Source organism: Girardinichthys multiradiatus, chromosome 23 (assembly GCF_021462225.1).
Source record: "Girardinichthys multiradiatus isolate DD_20200921_A chromosome 23, DD_fGirMul_XY1, whole genome shotgun sequence".
NCBI lineage: Eukaryota > Metazoa > Chordata > Actinopteri > Cyprinodontiformes > Goodeidae > Girardinichthys > Girardinichthys multiradiatus.
The window spans coordinates 4991809-5015254 of NC_061815.1; the positions used below are offsets into that span (position 1 = coordinate 4991809).

Genomic DNA, 23446 nt, shown 5'->3' on the forward strand with positions numbered 1-23446 from the left:
AAAAGTTAAGGCTAATGTCATGTGATTGGATGATAAAAAATTAACATGTGGTGTTCTGGCAGGAGCCCACTTGTGGACTGTGTAAAGTATATTATCACAAAATCACACTAATGTGTCAGTGTTTTGCTCACGAATGCTGTTCTTTTAGAGGAACTATAAGTGGCAGAACCTGCTATAATTTAGCTAATTTTCTTTATTACATTTCAACCTAACCTCAATGCAGAGCAACTACGCTGCTTCAGTCATGTCAGCTGGCAGCAGCTGAATGAAACATAAATAAAGAACTGTAAGAAAATCAGGTGAGACAGATATACAGAGAGAAAGAGAGACAGACAGGCAGGCAGAGCGGAGACGGAGAGACGGAGAGTTTAATGATTCCAGATGAGATGAGTGCTCTGCCTGACAACTGAAATGAACAGGAATCAATAGTGAGAGCGTCTGTCTGCAGCAGATAAGACTCACACACACAATGTTGACTATTAAAGACGACAGCTTGAGATATTACACTATTAGTTATGCTATTTTTAATCAGCTATCATATTTAATTAATTCTTCAGGTCAGATGCAATCTGAGTGTCTGACGGTGTGTATGTGTGTGTAAGGGAAGAGGGTGGGGGTCATTCCTACTGTAATGGGGAAGAGGAAGGGCCTAATCTAAAATATAGAACCATAAAATGGGACAAAATAGAAAAACACAAGGAAAGGAGAAAGTAGAGAGATGGATGATGAAACGAGTAAAGGATGACATTAAAGTATAAGTTTGACATTACAAATGGGTTGTGTTGATCTGGGGTAAGAAAGCAAGCAGAGCTTTTTATTTACATTTATTTTTTTATTATTTATTGGAAACATTTTGGGGGAATATTCCTTTGCTTTCACAGTTTTAAAATATGATTCCAAGTGTGCAGCATTTTGTAGCACTGCTTCTTGTCAGGCCTGTCAGCGCTGACAGCACTCAGAAACAGCATTTAGATTGGGCTATAAACGAGTGTGCTGCGAGGCACTCTCTGAGATTGCTGCGATAGTGACACTGACTGGCCCGATTCTTCTGCTGCACCCAAAGAAGATGTTAAATAGGCTCAGCGAACAAGTCATAACTATTTGTTTTTCAGAGCAGCCAGCAGAGCACAGAAAAATATTCAGCCAGTTGCTGTTAAGACAGGAGGTGTTGGGCTGCCACATGGCTGCTACTCAGGGACAGAGTCATGAGGGTCAAACACAATGTGGGTAATGTGGGAGGCCAGAGGGCAAACCACCAACACCAACCCACTGACCATCTGAGCCACAGAGATTCAAAAAGAATCAAATAAATAACATTTTCATTGTAAATGGCATACACACACACACACACACACACACACATATATATATATATATATATATATATATATATATATATATATCTTCCATGTATTTTTTTTTATGTATTAAACTGTTCAAACTGTTCAACTTTCAGTAAACTGAGATCACATGCCTAGCTCAGATAATAAACCATGAGAACGTCTCTTACCAGGCGCCGATGACACAAAACTTTATGCCTTTGGTTCAGTTCATGATCTTAGTCTCCTACAGTTAGTAAGTATGTCCATGGTATCAATGAGTGGATGTCCAGCACCTGCTCCAGTTTAATACAGGAAAGAGAGAAGTCATTGTTTTTGGTTCTGGACTCAACAGCTCATGACAGAAACCTAGCTGTGGTTACTGATTCAGATGAAAATTGTCAACAACCACATAAAGTTTCTTGTCAACACATGACAGAAAACAGGGTGGATTATTTCATTTCCAGCAAATTAGAAAAATGTAATGGTGTCTTAATAGGTGTACATAAAAAATTCAGTCAGACAGACTTTGTCAGGGTCCTGATAAATCAATGCAATGGCTCTCTGTGATGCGATTTTTAAAATGAATGTTATAAATGAATGTTGTTATACAAATAAACTTGCCTTGCCTTTTCTGGAAAGCATTTGATTTAAATATTACATTTTATCGATAAGATTCTAATTTAAATGTACTGACATTAAAATCTTCTGTAAAACCTCTAAATGAACGAGTACAAAAGGAAACATTCTGCAGCATAAATGTTTGCCGTAAATGCAGGCTTTGTGCTCAGCGCGAGTGTAGACAGAGGAAGAAGGTGTGGGGGTGAGGAGATGAAGGTTGTGGGAGTGATGAAAGCCTCGCTCTGACCAGCCACCAGATCAGGCAGCTCAAGCTGCTAATTATAGTAATTATGATTCATTACTGGCTCAGATTAATTTAATAAAGAGGAGGCTGAGCAGAGCTCGTTAACCTTCATTAGAATAATTGTAGGCACAAGACACACACGCACACACATGCACACACATATCACGCATGTTCAGCAGTCAGAGGGAGATGCTCAGGAGTGTTCCTGCAGTACCCACCTGTGAGACTGTGACAACCAGAGAGGGGGGGCCTCTCTCTCTCTGTGTGTGTGTGTGTGTGTGTGTGTGTTAGCACACACAAATTTTAATTAGACTTTTCATAGAAAAGGATCCCATTCTGTGTTTTCACGGATAGGTGTTACTTTTGTAAGATAATTCGGTCCAAGTTTGGCAGGTCTTTATGCTGTTGTTAAACAATCTATGTTCAGTGTAGAACAATCTAATTCACATTTGCAGTGTTTCAGACTTTGAACTAGAGATGATCAAATAATTTTCAGAGGCATAGAACGATGTGTAAAATAGCTCTTTAATTCAGTGCTTATAGTAATCTAAAATCAGACACTGACTGTACAGTCTTTAGCGAGCAGTCTTGCACAGCCATATTTTCTTATAATCTCCAATGTGGACGTTAACCAATAGAAAAGAGATCTTTTTTATTGACTACTGATGTCAGCCGCTGACACGATGGCACCCTGGGCAGCGGGCCGTATTCTCCAAACCACCAATGTGTGTGTATGCGTGTGTGTGTGTGTGCTTTCATTTTTTTAGATCACATACGGCACACAGCTGACTTAACTGTAATCAGGTAAATCAGTCAGAGATTTTCACTTTAAATGAATTATTTTTATTTACTTATTATTTCGTGGCACTAGTGGCCTTCATTCATTAGTAGCTAGACAGGAAGAAGTAAAGAGAGGGAAGAATAAGACATGCAGTAAGTACCGTTGGCCCGGGAATCGAACCAGTCACAGCTGCACTGGGGACTGTAGACTGGTGCTCCTGTTCTACCACTGAGCCAACTGGTGCCCCATTTACAGTAATTATTGTTCAGCATCTTTGCCCATATTTTATACTCTAAATGTTCACACACTTACGGACGTAGACTACTTTCTGCTGTTTCCTTCATTTTGTTCAGACTTGTGGCCTTACAAATTGAAGTAAAATCAGACAAGAGTTAAAGGTAAGTGAGGTGTGCAGGTCCTGAATGCACCATCACAGATGTGGTGGTGTTATAATGTCCACTTTCTCTAAAGAACATTGCCATTAAATGCCTTTAATTAGCCATGGTAAATGTCAGATTTATTTGCTCCAAATAAAACTTCCCAAAAGCCACTTTACAGTTTGGCCTTCTTCTACAGATTAACTGCTAAAAGTACTATCTAATAATCCTGGCTCCTCCGTTGGCCCCTACCAGCTCTCTCCATGTAACAGTGTGTGATGGCAGTGCTTTATAGTTCCCTTCCACTTAAAATACAAATATTTCCCAAGGTGAGTAAGGTGCTGGGATATTTAATGCAGTTAATATATTGGCGTTTTTAAATAAAGCCATAAAGACTGTTGTGGAAGCAGGAAGTAGATCAAATAAGTGGAGCTCTGTGATTGGCTAATCGTGTCTCATTGTTTCAGCCATTATTTTCCTCAACTTTTAATTTTTTCCTCATAAGGATCATTGAGCAAGGCAATTACATGGGGTTGACCTTGTGTATTAAAGCAGCAGAGGAGGACAGGGAAGATGTCCCATCACATCCTTCTTTCGTCTTTTTTAAATGTCTCACAACAGTATAAAGAGTGCGGACGTCGGAGACACTATCATTGCCCCCTCCCCTCTGTGGTTGAAAATGAGAGTCAACGGAATATTAAGTCCCCGGCATTAGAATAAACACGTCGCGTGTTAAATCAAAATCCAATTCTGTGGTCTATTATTTTCTGGCATAGTAATGACTGCCAAGGATTAGGAATCAATATTTCACTGCAGCGAGGACATTACCGTCTTTATTCAGGCCGTAATTGAGTTTTGAGGAGAGGCCCTGCCCTGCAATCTGCATTAGAGATAAGGGCTGCCGTTCATGGGGGCCATTACACCTCAGCTTCACATCCCTCAACCTTGCAACATATTAGCCTTACTGTAAGTAACTAATCAACACGCTCATAACTTGAGTGTTGCCGACCTGGCCTGACTGTAGGAAGCACTTCCTCCTGCCACACAAAAGCCAATCTGTATCTGCACCTGTTAGTGAAGTGTGTGTAATACTGCAGCGCATCCACTAACTGTGTGGGGTTAGCTACGTGTAAACAAATTAAAATCAGAAACGTGTCTCCCGCTCCCCGCTTGGCTCGTGCCCGGACAGAGAACCGGGCCGGACCGCCCCACGCGCGCACCAGCCAAATAATAGTCTATTAGCGCAACTGGGATTCATTTGTAGCCAATTACAAGGCGTGAGTTGAAAGGGAATGCATAAATAAGGAGAAAGGGTGAGTGTGGGGCGGGGAAGGGGATGTCAGAGGGTCCTCTGTGGGCCGGCTGTGAGCCAAAGAGGGTGTTGAAAGCTCGAACGGTGAGAGAGCGCGGAGATAGAGGCGACGAGAAGGAGAGAGGGAGCTTCTCAAAACTGAAGGAGAGGGAGAGGGCGCGAGCTGGTTCGAGCTGCTCGTGCAGAGATACATCAGCCTCCAACTCCCGTCAGGCTGCTAGAGCGCGCGCCCCGCGGTCCCCGGGCAGAGGTCGGACTCCGAGCGCTGCGTCTGTGTGCGTGTCAGCGTGGGATCACTGCCACGCGCCGCCTCTCTGGAGAAGTTCTGTTACCGCGAAGAAGGATGCCTCAGGAAGAGCTGGAGAGAGACTGGCCGAGAGGAGAAGTTTAAAGTTTGAGCGGACTAAACGTAGCCTTCAGTCAGGGTTGAAGCTCCGCACCTGTCCTCACTCCCGGACTGTCCATGGAGAACTTGCAGGAGCAGAAAACACCACCTCAGGCTGGATGCGAACGGGACTCATGAGCTGGTCCGCCGTGTGAAGTTAATCTTCTGACAGACATGCACATCATATAAGTTTTAAAACCATCTGGACTCAATTTTTGGCTTGTTTGCCCTTTTCATATTTTGTCCTTCTCTGCATTTTATTCCGGATTCCCAATTCCATATATTCTATGGGAAGAAGAGAGTAACGGCATGAACCGAGATAGAGGCGCGGCAGCGGGGCCTGGATCGGACGGGGTCCAGGCCGTGATTGGCCGGGACAGAGCCGCAACAGGAGGGCCTGTGGTAGACACGCTCCAGCCCGCGATGAGTCGGGACAGGTCGGGAAGCGGGGACGGGGTCCAGACGATGGTGGGCCCGGAGAGCGGGGAGATGTTGGACGCAGGCGCCACCGGGGAAAAGCGGCTCTTCTCAGTGGCCGGAAGCAGAGATCCACAGGCCGTAGAGAACCACACAGAGCCCCCGCCGGTGTTAGCTCCGCCACAACAGGTGAGAGGCCTGGGGCCAAACTTCATGTAGAGACTGTGGAGTGGGAATTAATCACAGATCGCAATTAGTGGAAAGCTTTAAATGGAAGCCACACCAGTGACATGACAACAGAGGAGAAATAGAAACGTCACATGTGCACTTCCAGAAAAGTTTAACAAAAAAGAAGGTGAAATTATTTTTTTCTTTATCCTGAACCTGATAATTACTTTAAATCATTTAAACGGTGAGATTATACGAATATGTGATGGTCTTGTTTTCAATTATGTTAGATTTGCGGCCACTTTGCGTTTGTTTGCTGCGATTGTGTCTTTAAAAAAGTTTCCAATGAAGATATAAACCTGACTAGAAACCACTGCAAAATAAAAAATAAAAACAACAAAAGAATACAAAAAAATGAATGTTAGTGAAGTGATATAAATTACAGAGCCATCTAGAAACCGGAGACTTTTACCCAATATCAGATTTATTTTTGTTGTATTATAGGTCTAATCTAAGTGTGCATATACTGACTAAAGCTAAATCAATTATTTCGATTGAAAGTTCACCTAATTTCAGTTTAAACACATTTTAATTGACAATATTTGAAAATGTGACCGGCTTTTTTAAACGGAACCACTTATAACGTTTATTTCAAATGTTCTATTTATTTACAGGAACCGTACAGCCACATTAATGGCAGGTTTGCCGAACACTCATTTATAGTAGATCATTCGGTTTAATCCAATCTGTGATCATGGTGTTGCTGGAGGATTCTTATCATCTAACTCTAATGACTCTTTTCTCTCTCGCTCTTATTATTTAAACCGAGAAAGGTGATGGTATTAATGCGGGATTATTGCTGTGGACATGCTCCGGGCTGGACTCATTAATAAATGAACGATCCCTATCTGTAGCTTTGGTGAGGGCTCTTATCTGCTCTGCAGCCTACACACCTTCTGAGCTCCACATAAATCAGGATGTGCAAACCAGCAGCACAGTAAACAAGCTGCACGCTAAAAGGAAGGAATACTGTAAACACCAGGCTTTTATCCAGCTTTTCTTTGAGCAATTCAATATTGGGTCTATCCACTTTATTTTGGAGTACTCTACACATGCATAGGCGACATAAAATGAGATTACTTTGGTTTTTCTTTGATAAGACCGAAAGTCTGCTTACAATAAGAAATATATTATTATTATTAATATTATATAAGAAAATAAAATGCATTTGATATGTTTGAATAAATGTCTGTAAAAAAAATTTGAAAATGCCAGAGAGAAATAAAATCCCAAAGAAAGCTCAGAAAAAGAGCGTAGATAAGGAAAAGGAAAAACTACGAGCTAATTGAGAGTTTTTCTTCCCCAGGGCCCCACCGGCCACCGTACCACCTCCTTCTCCGTCCTGGACATCCTGGACCCCAACAAGTTCACGAGCAGCCGACGACACACGTCGCCGCAGCACGTGAGCCGCCGCGGGGAGCGCGAGCTGACCGCGTACGATGCGGAGAACCGGAGAGGTGTACCCGGAGAGCGCGAGCTCAGCAGCCTGGAGCCCAGCAAGAGTTGCTACGTGGCGGAGGAATACCAGAGCAGTAAGTGGGATTCATTCTGAGCCATTTTCATGGTGGTCGTCCGTGTTTCTTTAGTTTACTCTTTTTATGTTTTCTTTGGAACCCGTTTTAAAATCCAGCTGTGGAGGTTTTTATTAAAATAGTTGAACTATATCTGAGTGCTCATTCCTTTTTATTTGTGTGTGTTTTCTATTTATAGTGTGGTTCAAATTATTTTTATTTGGTTACCTTTGTTTGATGGGTCGCTTTATAAAATGCTCATTCATTCTAATTATGGGGAAGTGGACTATTATTCTGTTTCCAAGGCAGCACAGTCCCAAAGTCAGCCAGAAAATGAAGCAAAAGCAAGAGTTTCCTGTCATTAGGACAGCCCTGTGAATCTCAGCCGACAGTTTAATCATTGTTCCGGGATGTGTCAGCTCTCCGTGCTCAGGGATCCGTCTAATTGAGTGTGTTTCTGATTTTTCGTTTTCAAAGGAAAACTAAATATTTTGGGTTCTAATTTAGAGGTCAGAAAATGAAGTTGACAGGCTACTGTGTGGATGTGTGTTTGGGTCTGATCGGAGGTGTTTCATTGAATCAGATCGCATCTTTGTATTTAGTTTCCTGTTTCATTAGCATGCATTTAACTATTTTCTTAATTTTTATTTGCACAATTAAGGATGTGCACCTAAGAGTCATTTAAATAAATAAAAAATCCCAAAGAACGTTCAATAAATCTACCGATCTTAAATCCGTTTAGAACATTTGTAATAAGAGAAAAAAACCTCAACACAGATCCTAATAATGATTAGCGTTTACCTTTTTCCCCACGTAATATTTTATGAAATAAAGGACCCATGCTTCTTATCTGATTGGGACTAATGTAGAAAAATTCGATCGATATTACGATGATAATTACAGTAGATGTTTTTAATCAGACAAGATTATAGCATAAATAAATCAGAGCTGCAGATTGTTGAGGAGTGATGAATAAATTCTCCTTTCATCTGAGTTCAGTTTTAAAAGCCGAAGCTATCAATTAAATATCAATTAAACCGCATAAAAACAAATGTCCATTTGTTTTACTGACGGAGGATTAGCCAATTAGATCAAATATTATTTTTATGTATTAATTTTTACCTGTTCAAAATCTGTAAATTAGGTCTACCACAATTTCAACTAAAAGTCTAATTTTATAGTAGAACCGATTAAAGGATCGATTTAAAATGATTTGGCTTTCTTGAACCATGCAAATATGGTTCGTTCACTTTTTGTTTTAAAGCCTGTAAAAATGTTTTCCTTCTCCTCTTGCAAAGCTGTTCTCGATTAAATACAGAATAAATAAATCCGGAAATATTACAGACTGTTTTATTGAGATTTTAGTTGATGCTTTACTGCCAGTCTGATCAGACCTGTTGGTTACTGTGGGAAAAGCTGCAGGTGGAATTTTATTGCTATTTAATAAATATACTCCTTTGAAACGTCATGTTTTAATTTTAAAGAGGCCACATTTATAACTTCTGTTTTTTCCATCGTAGTTTTCTTTTACTTTTTTCTTTATGATTGTTTTTACTTTTTATCACATGAACTAAAGCTAATTCCTGAAGGCCAAACCAGGCAACCTGAAAGCCCTATCATATATATAGATATATATATATATTAATATATATATAAATATATATATATTAATATATATATATATATATATATATATTAATATATATATTAATATATATATATATTAATATATATATATAAATATATATATATATAGCGAGAAATTGCATATTTGTAACTCATAGAACATCAAATTACCAAAAAACATAAAGAAAATTCAAATCTAAAGGTATTTCTAACATTACTGGCTCATATTGGCTCTGGGGAGAAAAAAATCTTCTGTATTAATTTCTCTCTTTAGCTTTTAATGATTTTTTTTTTATGACAGGTGAAAATTATCAATGAATAAATAAACACAGTTAAGCTCAAAATTATTCATACCCCTGACGGATTAAGTTTTCAAGTTATTGCTTAATATCGACCAACATGTTCCTTCTGACCGAAAGTAATAGTAATGTTCTGGAGGGGTCCAGATAGAATCCTACGTGAATCAGTGTTGGGAGCTAATGATTAGGGTGATGGCCAGGAGATAAAGAAGATACCAGTGAAAACATGCAAAAAGCTGCTCAGCAATTATAATAAGGATTGGACTGCTTTAATGTCAATAAAGATTTTTCCATTGATTATTTAAAAGGGTATTAATTATTAAGAATTTGACTTTTTTTTTTTTTACAAAACTGTAAATTGAACAGTTTTTTTCATAATAATCTTGGACATCGTTTTATTATCATTTTAACAGATGCCTGTCTCATTCACTATCAGAAATAAACTGCCTGGTTGCATAAAAAAATAACTTCCAAAAAATTAGAATTAGTAAATTGAGATAATTTTGGGCTTAACTCTAAATAATAACTTAAAACAGCAGAATAATTTTAGTCTATACCTGAAGGCTAAACATGTCTGCAACCATGACAGCAGTTAGCACATACCTGCAGCCGTCACTCACTTCATTAGGACCTAGTTTTATGCAATAAGCCCTTTCACTACAAGGTCTTGCAGAAGTATTTATGCCCCTTAAACATTTTCATATTTTGTCACGTTGTGACCACAAACCTCATTGTAGCTCAATGGAAATTTATATGATGACTTTGACTAAGCCATTCTAACACATGAATATGCTTTGATCCGAACTGGCTGAATGTTTTGGGTTGTTGTCCTGCTGGAAGGTGAACCTCCACCCCAGTCTCAGGTCTTCTGCTGCCTGTACCAGGTTTTCTTCCAGGATGGTCCTGGATCTAGCTCCATCCATCTTCCCAGCAACTCCGACCAACTGTCTCTGCTGAAGAAAAAGCCTCCCCACAGCATGATGCTGCCACCAACATGTTTCACCATGGGGGCGGTGTCTTCAGGGTGATGCACAGTGTTTTGTGCCACATATAACATTTTGCATGTAGCTCAAAAACTTTGATTATGGTCCCATTTGACAAGAGCACCTTCTTCCGTATCTTTATCAGAATCTGCTTAAATTACTGGGTTTGTGCACGCAAACAATGAATTTAACGTCTGTTCAACCTTGCTCTTATTGAAGACAGTTTAAATAAAAAATATCCCACATGGTTTGCAGCAAACTTTAAGTGGAACGCTGTAGAGCATTCCTCTCAAGTACAGACTTGTGGAGTGCACAACTAATAGATGTGCATGGGTTCTTCCACCTGAGCTGTGGATCTCTACAGCTCCTCCAGTTACAATGGGCCTCTAGGCTGCTTCTATGATTAATGCTGTCCTTGCATGTCAGGATAGATGAAGGGCGATGTCTAAGTAGGTTTGCAGTTGTACCAAACTGTTTCCTTTTTGGATGGTGGATTGAACAGCGTTGCATCATGACATTCAAAGCTTGTAATATTGTTTTAGCCATTAGTATTTAGGAATACCAGACAGAAGGACACTTCAAAATTAAAAAAAGCAATAGTTCATGTTAAAGAATCCTCAACCAACTACTACGTGCAAATCCTGTATAGTATATAGACGTACGTTTAAGTTGGCAGATATTTCAAGTACTTAAAGTCTGAAAGACAGTTATCAGTTAAAAGTTTGTTGTCTTCTCAGTAGCTGGCGTCACAATAAAGAAACATACTGGAAGATGGAATCATTTTACCATGTGTGTCTCTGCAGTAAATTCATTAATAGTTTGTGTTCTAAACGGATGCCACCTGCTGCAAACACCTGATTAGGTTGAGGATTAAGTTCAGGGAACCTCTGTGTTCCACAGGATCATGTTTCATGCACTTAAATCTTGTGTTGTGTACGTTTTTCAGAGGATGGTTTTGTGTACCGAAGTCCAGATGAGGACTACCACAGACCTGGGACTCCAGACTCTGAGGGTCCAGATGGGACCTACAGCAGCGAGGAGAGCAGCTCTGCCCTTCCTAGTAATGGCGACAGAGAGCTGAGCCAGCACAGCCAATCGGACCACAACAGAGACACAAAGAGCCCCAGTGGAGGCCCCACAGCTCAGATCACCAACGGTCAGACCAATGCAGGACAGGGAACCAAACCCAAGAGGAAACGCTCTGGCTCAGACTCGAAGTCAGGGAAGCCCCGCAGAGCCCGGACTGCCTTCACCTATGAGCAGCTGGTGGCGCTCGAAAACAAATTCAAGTCCACACGCTACCTCTCAGTGTGTGAGCGCCTCAACTTGGCTCTGTCCCTCTCCCTTACTGAGACCCAGGTCAAGATCTGGTTCCAGAATCGGAGGACCAAGTGGAAGAAGCAGAATCCCGGAGCCGACACTTCAGCCCCCACTGCAGGAGGAGCAGGTGGCACAGGTGGAGGATCAGGAGGAGGCCTAGGGAGTCTGAGTCCTCTTAGTCCGTCCCCTCCGGTCAACGGGCACCTGGCCATGCACGCTGGCTACGCCAGCCACCATCACCCCCCGGCAGGAAGCCTGGTGCAGCTGCCTTTCCTTACTGCCAGCCATGTCCTGTCTCCGTTTATGCTGGGAACACAGAGCTACGCTGCGCCTGCCTTCTACAGCACACACCTGTAGATCCACACACACCTGAGAGGTACATGCTTAAGAGCACAAGGAGCACAGACATGAACTGCAGAACAGCAGACCTTTTTACTACCAATATCTGAAGGCTTTAAATCAGTGGATTATTTTGATAGATTGTGAATATGTACCAGAACCTGTACATAAATCTATGTTGTAGCTTTTCCTTGAATGCTGTTTGGACCTGCGTGATAGACCAATAGTTGAGTTCTTCCTTTCTGTTTGATTTCACGTCTGTAAAAAAACTGAATGTTTATTTAAGACTTAAGGAATGGCTTGATCTATTGTCAGTACTGTGTAATTCCAGCTGTGATTGTTTTCATTTCCATTATTTAATGAATTTGTTCCAGTTGCCATGAAGACCCTGGATGTACTGAATCCTCAGCCCAACATGATACTGTCCTTTGATATTAAAAAGATGAATAATGAAACCAGGAGATGGAGGCTTGTGGACTTCTTCTGCTTTTTGTCAGAGAGGGTTGTAGTAAAAGCACACCCTCACTGTGTGACCATAGAGTGACAGTATTTTTAACCTGGAGTTAAAAAAGTACAGCAGACAATTGTCTGTTTAAAAAGTTTGGCTAATAAGACATTCAGCTCCACCTTTATGTACAAATTAACCAAACAAGAGGCTAATTTACAATAAGATGGCAGATTTAGCTTACAATCCAGTTAAGTGGGCTGTATTTTCACTCTTGTGCTCATGTTCCACCAGAGATGGGAGCAGAGAAGATGAGGGCAGAACTAAGGAGAGGCTCAGCTGTTCCGTTTTCCATTTAAAACCAACTTCAGTTTGAAATGATATGTAACATCCCAGCCAAGCCCCCAAAATGCTTGTCTCTAATTTTAACATTGCCTCAAAGAACACATGACATTTAAAACAGTTTAAATATTAAAATAATATACAGAATATTCAAAAACCTTCAAAATAAAAGTTCAGATCTACAGGCATATTCAATAAATTACAATATATGCTCCTATGAGGATTGTTTGTCAGATATAGTTTTTGAAAATTGCAATTTTTAAACTGGTATAAAACACCTTTCAAAAAGCCCACATTTCTGTATTAAATAAAGTTTTTTTTATTGGTCTGATGTAATATTCTAACCTTAAATGTCGTGTTTTCATTAGCTGTAAGCAGAAAATCGTTATTAACAGAAATAAAGGCTTAAAATATCAGTTAGTGTGAAGTTAATCTATATAATGTTGCACTTAATGAGCTAAATTACTGAAATAAATGAACTTTTCAACAATACTCTAATTTACTTAATTTACTGAATGGGTCTGCACATGGACTTTGGAAGCAAAGGCCAAACCAAACAGATCACCTAAAGATTTACACTTATTTTATTGGACTTAAGGACACCATTAACCATGGAAGATGTGATTTTAAAACAATTATTTACCAGGTATTTCCACCACTACTGAATAAATATTTCAGTGTTAGATTCTGCTGCTGCAGCAAAAGATGATCTTAGCTTTTTACACGCCTTTACCAAAGATGTGTAAAAATATATATTACTGGCAAGGGCTCTGTATATAAATGGAAATAAATGTTCTTTGCTAATTATACTATGGAGATAGGAAGTGAGGGCAGCAGAGTTGGCATTGAAAGGGGGTCTGAGTACAGCCTTGGGTTAAACACAGGAGACAGCAGCTAACTCATTTTTGTGTTAACCTGTCCAGACGCATTTCTTACTGAAACAACCAGAACAGTGTTCTAACATAACCCCTTAAATAAACTAATAAAGACCTGCATCAAAGAGATAGAAAAATGAAGGGAGTGCATCTTAGTGTACAGCTGCTCTCCCCCCAGGCAGCCTTGGGTCTGCAGAGTTTATGTTAATGAATGACTGATAAAGTTCCAAGATTTTCCTAATTCACCAGGAACCCAAACTGATCTCATCATATGTGACTGTAGATAGCACCTCATCTTCATTGTCACATTAAGATGCATCTGTAGCTTCTGAACAGAACGGCTGCAGAGAGGAAGCATTTAGTAGATTGTAGGAGATGTAGGAGGTGGGGTGCCTGAGGCCAGGGGGGAGCTAATTTAAACTATTCTTCTGGTGTTTTATTTAAGTTCATCTGCCGGTGCTTACATTTCTTTTTCTCAGTACTAGCTGTGCAGTAAATCCTGCTTTCTCAGTGATAGAAGTAGAGCACAAAGCTAAATAAGAGCAGACAGCAACACATCAAGGCCACACATATCCTCCTCTGGTACTAATTATTTTAATACACACGCTAGTCTTAAACCCGACCCATGTATCAAACCCCATAATACACAAATTGGCCAACACATTCAGCAAGAGTAGAAATAAAAAAAAGAGTTAAAAAAAAATGAGGCTGGGTACAGAATGGACACACAGGGTATATTTATATGAAATGTCCTCTTCATCAGCCAAACTTTACAGGAAGTCTGTGAATGTGAGTTAGTCAGGTGTTTATCATGGAGGTAGATCAGACTGTATGCACATCTAATTAATGACAGCCAGGCCTGGGCTAGTTGCAGTCCCTACAGCTTAAACAGACTTTAGAGAGAGAGCCGTGACCAGCGCTGGTCAGCTGTTAGATCATCAGATCATGTCAGACATGATCACCCCCCAAAACATTAATATTGTGAATGTTCCTTCCATCAGAGACAGCTGCACATAAACACACACATCACTGCTTTAAAATGGTGACTCATTGGCGACTCTTTCAGTAGCTTTAAATAATGCCTGATCCTTTGGAAAGAGGACCCTTAACAGCAACAGAAACAGCCCGCCTTATCCTGGTTCTTGGTGCGATGGTGGCTGGATGGAGCTCAGTTGAGAGCGTAGTTAAACTGGTTGGAGAACTTGTCGTGTTTTCTCCTGTCGGCTTTACTCAACACCTGAGCCACTCTGCGCATGGTGCTCCTAGAGCAGGGAGTTGGAGAGGGCAACAAAGGCAGAGTTTTACAGTGTCCTGACAGGACCACGCAGTAAATCTGAACTGCAGCTGATGTTAGCTGTTTCATGTTACTGCACATTTACAGGCTGCTTCCATACGTACTTGTTGAAGACTTTTCTCTCCAGTCTGGAGCGTGACGTGTTGCTGCTCTGCTTCAGATCGCTCAGGTTAGGGTATTTCTTCTTCTTCCCCTTCCGTTTTTTACCTCCCACCCGACTGGAGCCCAGGTCCTCTCCGGTTGCTGCTTCAATGTCGCGCATCAAATCTTCATCACGCCAGTCTGCAACACATTTTCAAAAAACAGAAGAAGCATGTTGGAGCTCAATGGGAGGAGGATAGTTTAAAAAAGTTTCTACTTTGAACTGTTTTTAATTCATCTTTTCAGTCTATGTTCCTGTGTATAAATATGGTTTTGTTCCAGATCTACGCTGCAGCATCAGGAGCAGATGCAAACAATGCATCCACCTTCAGCACCTTCATTATTTTCCCCCTACAGAACTTCGCTTTAGTCATTTGGTACTTTATTTTTATTAATAGTTTAATATACATTATTTTCTGCATCTTTACTTGCATTTCTCCTTGTTTTGTCATACCTTTTGAGACGGCTTGATAACAGATGGCTTTATATAGGTATAAATAATGACAAGATTGCCTTAATGACACTGAATGGCTGGAACTGACCCAGGCTGCAGACCTAGCTGCTGGATTTATACGTGTGAAGTGATGGAATTGATTGGAACATCTAAATTCAATGATCTAGATGGGTGAAAGAACACTTTTGGCACTTTGTTTTTTTTTTTTTTTACAATTTCCTTAATGAGATCCCTCGTTTAGTCCAGGATTGTGGTGTCAACCAGATTTTTTCCAGAATTCTGATGATTAATAAGTGGTTGAAAAAAACATGTGCCACCACACCTGTGAACTTAATCAACAACTTTAATATTTTTGGGGAAAAAAGACAACTCTTCAAGCAAGATGGTTTCTGTTTGAACAAGCCAGGAGCCAGACGTCTCATATCTAATCTCTTCTATTCAGTAAATAATCCGCCAGCAGCTTCGACCTTCAGCAGAGAACATGGAGTATCAACAACAATGATAATGCTGCTTCCAACAGCTCCAGCAGAAACAATCAGCCAGTTGGCTGAGAAAGAGAGGTCATCACAAAAGGTCTCCCCGTTAAAATCCACAGGAGAAGTGGACCCCCCCATTATACCCACATCCCTCCAAACCCAGAACCAGACCGACACCCCCGGTAAACCCCCCTCACCCCAGACCCCAACCCAGACCACACAGAACTCTCCCATCTCCCCACTGAGCCCGCTTTTTGCTTTACTGGACTCTGATAACATGAAAGGAGCTCTTAAAATCGGGACCCAAATGGTTCTGACATCTTCCCCATTCAACACCCCCCGTGGCCGAGGCCCTGCTACTAAACCAACATCTTCCTAATGCTGCAGACCTCCACCACCTCCTAATCTATCAGGACCTTCAAATCACTTCTCTGTGATACAGTCTGGGCCCCAGTGGTAACTCTATCAGAAATGAGCATGTCCAGGAAAAACTTGGGCCCCTAATAGGAGATAGTTGTAAAATCTCTGTGCTTATATGTGACAGAAAGAACAAAGCCAAAAGGATAAGAGACAGTAATAAACAGTCAAAAAAAGCCATAAACTGTCAGGTACAACCAGACACAGAGTTAATATCAGCAACTAAGTCATATAAACTGGCTTTATTGAACATTAGATCTCTGTCAGGAAAATCATTTTTAATCAATGACTTCATTACTGACCACGATCTTGATGTTCTGTTTTTAACAGAAACATGGTTACATGAGTTTAATGAAGCTCCCAGTCTGATAGAGGCGACGCCTCCCAACTACAATTTTCTTAGTGAGAGCAGACAGCAAAGAAAAGGTTTAGAGGTGGCCACTTTGTTTAAAGATTTATTAGACTATAAAAAAGTATTTCTGGGCAAGTTTGACTCTTTTGAATATTTGGCTCTCCGGGTAAAAAGCCCAGTCCGAACAATGTTCTTGAATATTTACAGGCCTCTTAAATCCAAAACAAACTTTTTGAGTTAAATTACTGAGCTTTTATCTGTGATATGTGTTGATTATGACTGTTTAATTATTGTGGGAGACTTCAACATTCACATGGACAATCCTGAAGACAGAAGTGCAATAGATCTATGTGACTCTCTTAGAAATGTTGGTTTGACTCAACATGTTATAAAGCAAACGCACAAACAGGGACATATTATGGACTTGATCATCACTAAGGGTCTAAACATTTCCAAGGTGTCTCTAACTGATGTTGCTCTATCTGACCACTTTTCTGTTATTTTTGAAAGCATCGTCTGCACTCAGTTTGCCAAAGAGACATGATAAGAAAACGCATCTTTAAGGACGGTGCTGCTGAAACCTTTAACCAGATTTACTCTTCTACCTCCACTTTGCCCTGTAACACTGTAGATGAGCAGGTAGATAACTTTCATTCTAAAATCTCGAAAATCATTGATTCAATTGCTCCAATTAAAGTGAAAGTCGTTTCTGGGAAGAAAATGTTTCCATGGAGAAGTGCTCCACCAGTCAGAAGTGAAAAAAAGGAGTGTCAAAAAGCTGAACACAGGTGACGAAAGACTGGACTCCAGGTTCACTATATGATCTATAAAGAGAGACTATACAGATATAACCTACAACTGAAAAATGCAAGAGAATCCTTCTTTTCTGAGATCATCAGCAAAAACATTAACAATGGTTATGCATTATTTGCCACGGTCGACAGGTTAACAAACCCTCCTGTAACTGTAGCATCTGAACTCCACTCTACCAGGGCCTGCAATGAATTTGTTAACTTCTTTACTGAAAAAAACCCAAAAGATCAGAGAGGCAGTCAGCACATCCACATCAACTCCAGTACCAATGTTGTCTCCAATTAGAACTGATTTTGATAAAATTTCCCAATTTCACCAAATAAACTACAAAATCTTAGAAGAAATCGTACACCAACTAAGCTCTTCTTCCTGCTCTCTCGATGTTTTATCCACAGCTTTCCTTAAGAAAGCTTTGCCTGTAATAACATCTGATTTATCACAAAAAATAAACACGTCCCTTTTGTCGGGTGTTTTCTCCCAGACCCTGAAAACACCAATTATCAAACCTCTATTGAAAAAGAGCAATTTGGACAAGCTGCTACTACAGAACTACAAGCCTATATCAAACCTCCCCTTCATCAGTAAGATTATTGAAAAAGCTGTGTTTCAACAGTTAAACAACTTCCTAACAACGACCAACCGCTTCGATGTCTTCCAGTCAGGCTTCCTGCTCACCACAGTACAGAGACTGCTCTTGTCAAGGTGTTCAATGACATCCGTATAAATGCAGACTGTGGAAGAACCACAGTGCTGGTATTATTGGACCTTAGTGCAGCATTTGACACTGTTGATCACTCCATTTTATTAAAGCGCCTGTAAAACTGGGTCGGCCTTTCTGGTACAGCACTCAACTGGTTTAAATCCTACTTGAAGGAACAGGACTTTTTTGTGTCAGTAGGTAACTTTACATCAGAGACCACAAAAATCACATGTGGCGTTCCCCAAGGGTCCATCTTAGGGCCCCTCCTATTCAATATCTACATGCTCCCCCTAACTCAGATTTCAATAAACAACGACGTAAGTTATCATAACTATGTTACGATGTCACCAGGTGACCATGAACCCATTCAAGCACTGGGTAAATGCTTAGAAGAAATCGATGCATGGATGTGCCAAAAAGTTCTTCAGCTGAATCAAAACAAAACTGAAGTAATAATCTTTGGACCAAAGGAAGAGCGTTTAAAAGTTAGCACACAGCTTCAGTTAAAACAGCTAGAAACCACCAGTCAGGCTCAAAACCTTGGTGTAGTGATGAACTCAGACCTGAACCTTCAGAGGAACATAAAGGTAGTAATTAGGTCGGCCTTCTATCACCTAAAGAACATCTCCAGGATTAAAGGACTAATGTCTCAGCAGGACCTTGAAAAACTAATTCATGCATTCATCTTTAGTAGAATTGATTACTGCAACGGTGTCTTCACAGGTCTGCCTAAAAAGTGGATCAGACAGCTGCAGTTAATCCAGAACGCTGCTGCCCGCGTCCTCACTAGAACTATGAAAGTGGAGCACATCGGCCCGGTTCTAAAGTCCCTACACTGGCTCCCTGTAGCTCAGATAATAGACTTAAAAATACTTCTGTTAGTCTATAAATCACTGAATGGCTTAGCACCAAAATACATTACAGGCTTATTGTCAGTGGATCAACCACCCAGACCTCTCAGGTCTTCTGGCTCAAATCTACTCTGCATATCCAGAACCAGAACCAAACATGGAGAAGCAGCTTTTAGTTCTTATGCTCCACTAATCTGGAATAAATTGCCAGAAAACTGTAAAAATGCCGAAACCCTAAGTTGCTTTAAATCAAAATTTAAAACTTGTTTAGAGTGGCCTTTGACTGTGCCATCTAAACATTATTAGTTATGTTTTCAGTCCAATTTTCCTTTCATTTTCTTGTCCATCATTTTATTCTCTTTATTTTATTTTACTTTTTTCTGTTGTTTGATTTTATCATTTGATTTCTTTCTCTGTGTCTGTATCTGTGTTTATTTGCTTTGTAATTGTATGTACAGCACTTTGAGTGTCTCGTTGCTGAAAAGCGCTATATAAATAAACATACCTTACCTTACCTACCACAGCCATTTTAACATTCATCAATCAGCAGTTTTATTTCATTTGCCTGTCCATTCTGTCTGCAACACATTCCAAAAAAAGTTAGGACTTAGCAATGTCTTCAGTTTCTTTTCATAACACTTAAACAAATGCAATTTGACAGAGAAGAGTAATGAAGTAATAGCAGCTGATAAGGTGAATGAGCTCCCGCTGCTCGGTTTCACAGAGCACGGGGAGCAAACAGCGCGTCCTCTGGGCTAATTTGGATCCTATTCTGGTGTTAATGAAAAGTGTAGTGCCATAATGCTGGCTGATAAAGTAAAAGCGGCTGTAACGCAGAGTAATGACGATCTAAACGAAGAGAAGCCTCTAGTAAATGATGTACCGCGGCAGAATTAGAGATAAACCTGCAGTAATTCAAAGTAATTACACTGTGATTGGGATGGGATTGAAGTCTGCTCTCTGCTCTGTCAAAACACTGACCCCAGATCAGAGTGTGTGTGTGGTTAGTCATCAGCTGTATGACCCTGGATCTGACTGGACCTTCAACTATCCCTCAGTACACGCACACACACACACACACACAGAGGTGAATGAAATTGAATTTAGGTGAGTAGTTACTAGTAAAAGAGGGGCTGCATTTACATTCAATATGTATGCTGGTGTTTGTTGTTCCAAGTGTCAGAAAAAAAACCCAAAACAACTAAAATGAAGGTCAGATGTGAGATGAGAGGGTAAAATGAAGGCAAGAAAAGAAATAGGGGGAAAGAAAAGAGAGCCTATGAATTCAATCAGGGTTGCAGCAGGGCTCTTTTCTCTGTCAACACCTCTTAGCCCATCCAGCTGGGGTCTGTGGGTGTTAGGGCAGGGGCCAAGCCACACACTCATCCTCTGAGGTATCTGGGGTCTTTGGTTGGTTCATCTCTAAGCTACGCTTCACTAAGCACAGGGGCCCTGCCTGTCTGCCTGTCTGTCTGTGTGTGAGAAAATAAATGCAGACTATCCCAGTGTAGCAGCGCATCCATCCCTCTCATCTCGGTCAGGCGGCCAGCTTCACAGATCCTGGCATTTCAGTCCTGTTTGTTAAGGTAGGAATCAATCAACATCATTTAATCAGGAAAAGACAGCAGCAACGACCAAAAACACAACCTGGAATTTATTCGTTTAAATGTGTCAGAGTTTCCAGTAATTGTAAAACAAACCTGGTGATTTTCTGGTCTCCTCATGCACTTTAACAGCTCTTACAACACAGATCACAACATGCTTCAGTGTCATCTAGTCTGGAAAATAACAGAGGCGGCAGATTTCACTAGAGATGATCCCAAGACTTGGCTGGAGACTGGAATCAGACAAGTTTCAGCTTGATTGACCCTAATCGGTGACCAGCCAGAAAGAAACTGGTCAGTGAATGCACCACATGCATGAGCTTCAAGGTTGTGCTGACAACATATTCTTTGGTGTGGATGCTGTTCCTGAGCAAAGAAGACTTTAAGCCATTTTCAGTCTCAATGAAGTGTTTAAAAATCAGTCAGAGGAAGCAGGGATGTAAGATGTTGTTTAAAAGGAAAATTGATTTCCTATTACATTTTAACACAAGTCGGCACTATTCAAGCTGCAAAGAAGCAAGAGAGAGCAAGACTTTCAGCAAGTAACAGGAAGGCTGAAACAATGACAGAAAGTTACTCCATTTTATTTATTGAGTTTTTACCCTCCGTTTCTCATAGAACATACTTGATTTGGAAATGTCAGAGTTAAGGTAATGATGTCTCAGAAGTTGGATCTTGGACCTGGGATTGACGTCACAAGTTTAGCACTTTCAAGCTGTAAGTTGAAAAACCAGTGGAATTTGCTATTTGTTGTGTTGCTAACTACTATGAGCAATACAAGCTGATAACAAGGTTTTTCTCTGTATTTTATGACTTAAAACTTAAAGCAACATAAAAGACGTTGTAAATCACTGTGTGCACTACTGGTTGGTAAGTTCCCTGTAGAAACTCCTTCCAAGCATCTATTTGCGGTACAAATAGACATTTAATAGTTTCAGCTTCCTATTTTTTCTCCTAAATTAAGCCTAGTCAGTGCCTATGGCTGTTAGCTTCTCCTGTTGCCCTGATGGGGATTTTAGGTCACCATGAGCTTCCTCTGATGGATTTCACCACCTGCTTCCCGTCATCTGTTACCAAGGAGCTTCAACAGCTACATGTGGAGGTTCTCCATATCTCACAGTGCACTTTAGTTTGGGAAACATACAGAAAATGACACTCTACAAGCTCCAACTGATAACAGCATCAGTATTTAACAGAAACCGGAGCATCCAGCTGTGTAGATCTACCTACCAACTACTGCCTTTCTGCTTAAAACCTTTAGTAATTAAATGCAGCAAGGAGCCCAGAGCAGTGTTTAAAAATGTCGGAGTGGGTTCAAAGAGAACAACTGTATAAAACATTCTGACCCTCTGAATAATGATCACCAAGCTGTTTAACTCAGGTCAAATTGGTATGGTGGCGTCTCCTACAGCGCCAGTAGAACTGTTCTTCCCAAATGTATTGAAAAAATAATGTTTTTCTCTAGTTAACAACTATATTGTTACACTGAACCCTCCAAAAATCCCTCCGACTGTTCAGTGAGCCTTAACTTGGGAAAAGATTTCCAGCAGGTTCTAAGAGCTTCTCTGAGGACAGTTGGAGATGTGTGTTTTAGTGCCTCTTGGGTTTTTCTGGTCACCTACCCGATGGACTTCATTCTTGCTTGGGTTCTCAGTCAGACCAGAATGTCGACTCTAAGAGAAGTTCTGGTGTTTGCAAATAGTACATCCTAATGATCTACAGTTATTAAGAAGAAATGAATTTGCCTGTCTAAACTATGCCACACCACTATTTTGTGGTGTGTATTTTTCTAAAAATATTGGGTTTTTGGACAATACATTCTTCTGCAAGTGAAGTCTATTTTGGGTTGGTTTATTGAAGCATTTCCAGTATCACATTCCAGTAAATAATGGTCACTGTGTTTATATTGTCTACAATGTGCATTGCCGTCACTTTGCTACAGAGCGACTCCCAAATATATGGAGGAAGGTACTCTGGTGAGATGAGTCTAAAACAGAATTTTTCAGCACCAAGGAAAATGCTATGTCTGGGGCAAACCCAACACATCTCATCACCCCAAGAACACCATCCCCACAGTGAAACAAAGTGGTGGCAGCATCATGCTGTGGGGATGTTTTTCTGCAGCAGGGACTGGATAACTGGTCCAAGTTGAAAGAGAGATGGATGGTTCTAAATACATGAATATTTTTAAGCACAACCTGTATGCCTGTTATTTGAGACTGGGACAGAGGTTTACTTTCCAGCAGGACAATGACCCGAAACATACTGCTAAAGCAACCCTCAAGTGGTTTGAGAGTAAATATTCAAATGTGTTGGAATGGCCTAGTCAAAGGACAGAACTTAATCCAATTGAGAATATGTAATTAGACTGAAAGATTGCTGTTCACAAGTCAAAATCATTCAACATGAAGGAGCTGGAGCAGTTGTGCTTTGAGGAATGACCAGAAATCCCAGTGGCAAGATGTGGCAAACTCAGTGATTTATCCGAAGTGACTTGCAGCTGGAATTGTATCAACAGGTGGCTCTACAGAGCACTGACTTCAGGTGGGTGAACACTTAGGCATGCTGAAGTTTTCTGTTATTTTGTTCTATTTGTTGTTTCCTTCACACTAAAAAATAATACATCTTCAAAGTTGTAAGATTGTTCTATAGGTAAAATGGTCCAAACCCTCAAACAATCCATTTCCAGGTTGTGAGGCAACAAAACATGAAAATGCCAAGGGGGGGGTGAATACTTTTGCAAGTCACTGTAAATCTCGGTGGGGAAGTGCTGTTGGTGATTGGTCATTCTGAACATGGAGGCCATGTATTAGTTCCTATAGATCTTTTGACAGGCAGCTGGGAGTGTAGTGCTTTTAAAGGACCAGTGTGCATCATGTGCTTGTATGCAGACATCTAAGGGGATAGGCTGCTAGTTTGT

General features: G+C 40.6%; 2 protein-coding genes across 5 annotated transcripts in view; one reads left to right on the forward strand and one right to left on the reverse strand.

Annotated features, from left to right (window-relative positions):
• The first annotated feature begins 4794 nt into the window (after positions 1-4794).
• Positions 4795-12221, forward strand: nkx1.2lb (NK1 transcription factor related 2-like,b). The gene is made up of 3 exons (XM_047353083.1): positions 4795-5645; positions 6991-7216; positions 11050-12221. Exons 1-3 carry the CDS (start codon positions 5349-5351, stop codon positions 11778-11780), a joined length of 1254 nt encoding a protein of 417 aa, XP_047209039.1. The 5' UTR covers positions 4795-5348; the 3' UTR covers positions 11781-12221.
• Positions 12222-14002: 1781 nt separating this feature from the next.
• The window catches only part of uvssa (UV-stimulated scaffold protein A), a 48452-nt gene continuing 39008 nt past the window's right edge, over positions 14003-23446 (reverse strand). For all 4 annotated transcript variants that reach the window (XM_047353081.1, XM_047353080.1, XM_047353079.1 and 1 more), the window contains exons 15-16: positions 14823-15000; positions 14003-14686 (exon numbers count right to left, since the gene is read on the reverse strand). In XM_047353081.1, coding sequence (XP_047209037.1) covers positions 14593-14686; positions 14823-15000 — 272 coding nt within the window. In that variant the 3' untranslated portion in view covers positions 14003-14592. The remainder of the gene's footprint in view (positions 14687-14822; positions 15001-23446) is intronic.

What these genes read in the sequence shown, in the direction of transcription:
- nkx1.2lb (XM_047353083.1), top strand. Translation starts at nt 5,349, where the DNA reads ATGAACCGAGATAGAGGCGCGGCAGCGGGGCCTGGATCGGACGGGGTC. An exon ending in TGTTAGCTCCGCCACAACAG is followed by an intron (nt 5,646 to 6,990) that starts GTGAGAGGCCTG and finishes TTTCTTCCCCAG; the next exon opens with GGCCCCACCGGCCACCGTAC. An exon ending in GGCGGAGGAATACCAGAGCA is followed by an intron (nt 7,217 to 11,049) that starts GTAAGTGGGATT and finishes TACGTTTTTCAG; the next exon opens with AGGATGGTTTTGTGTACCGA.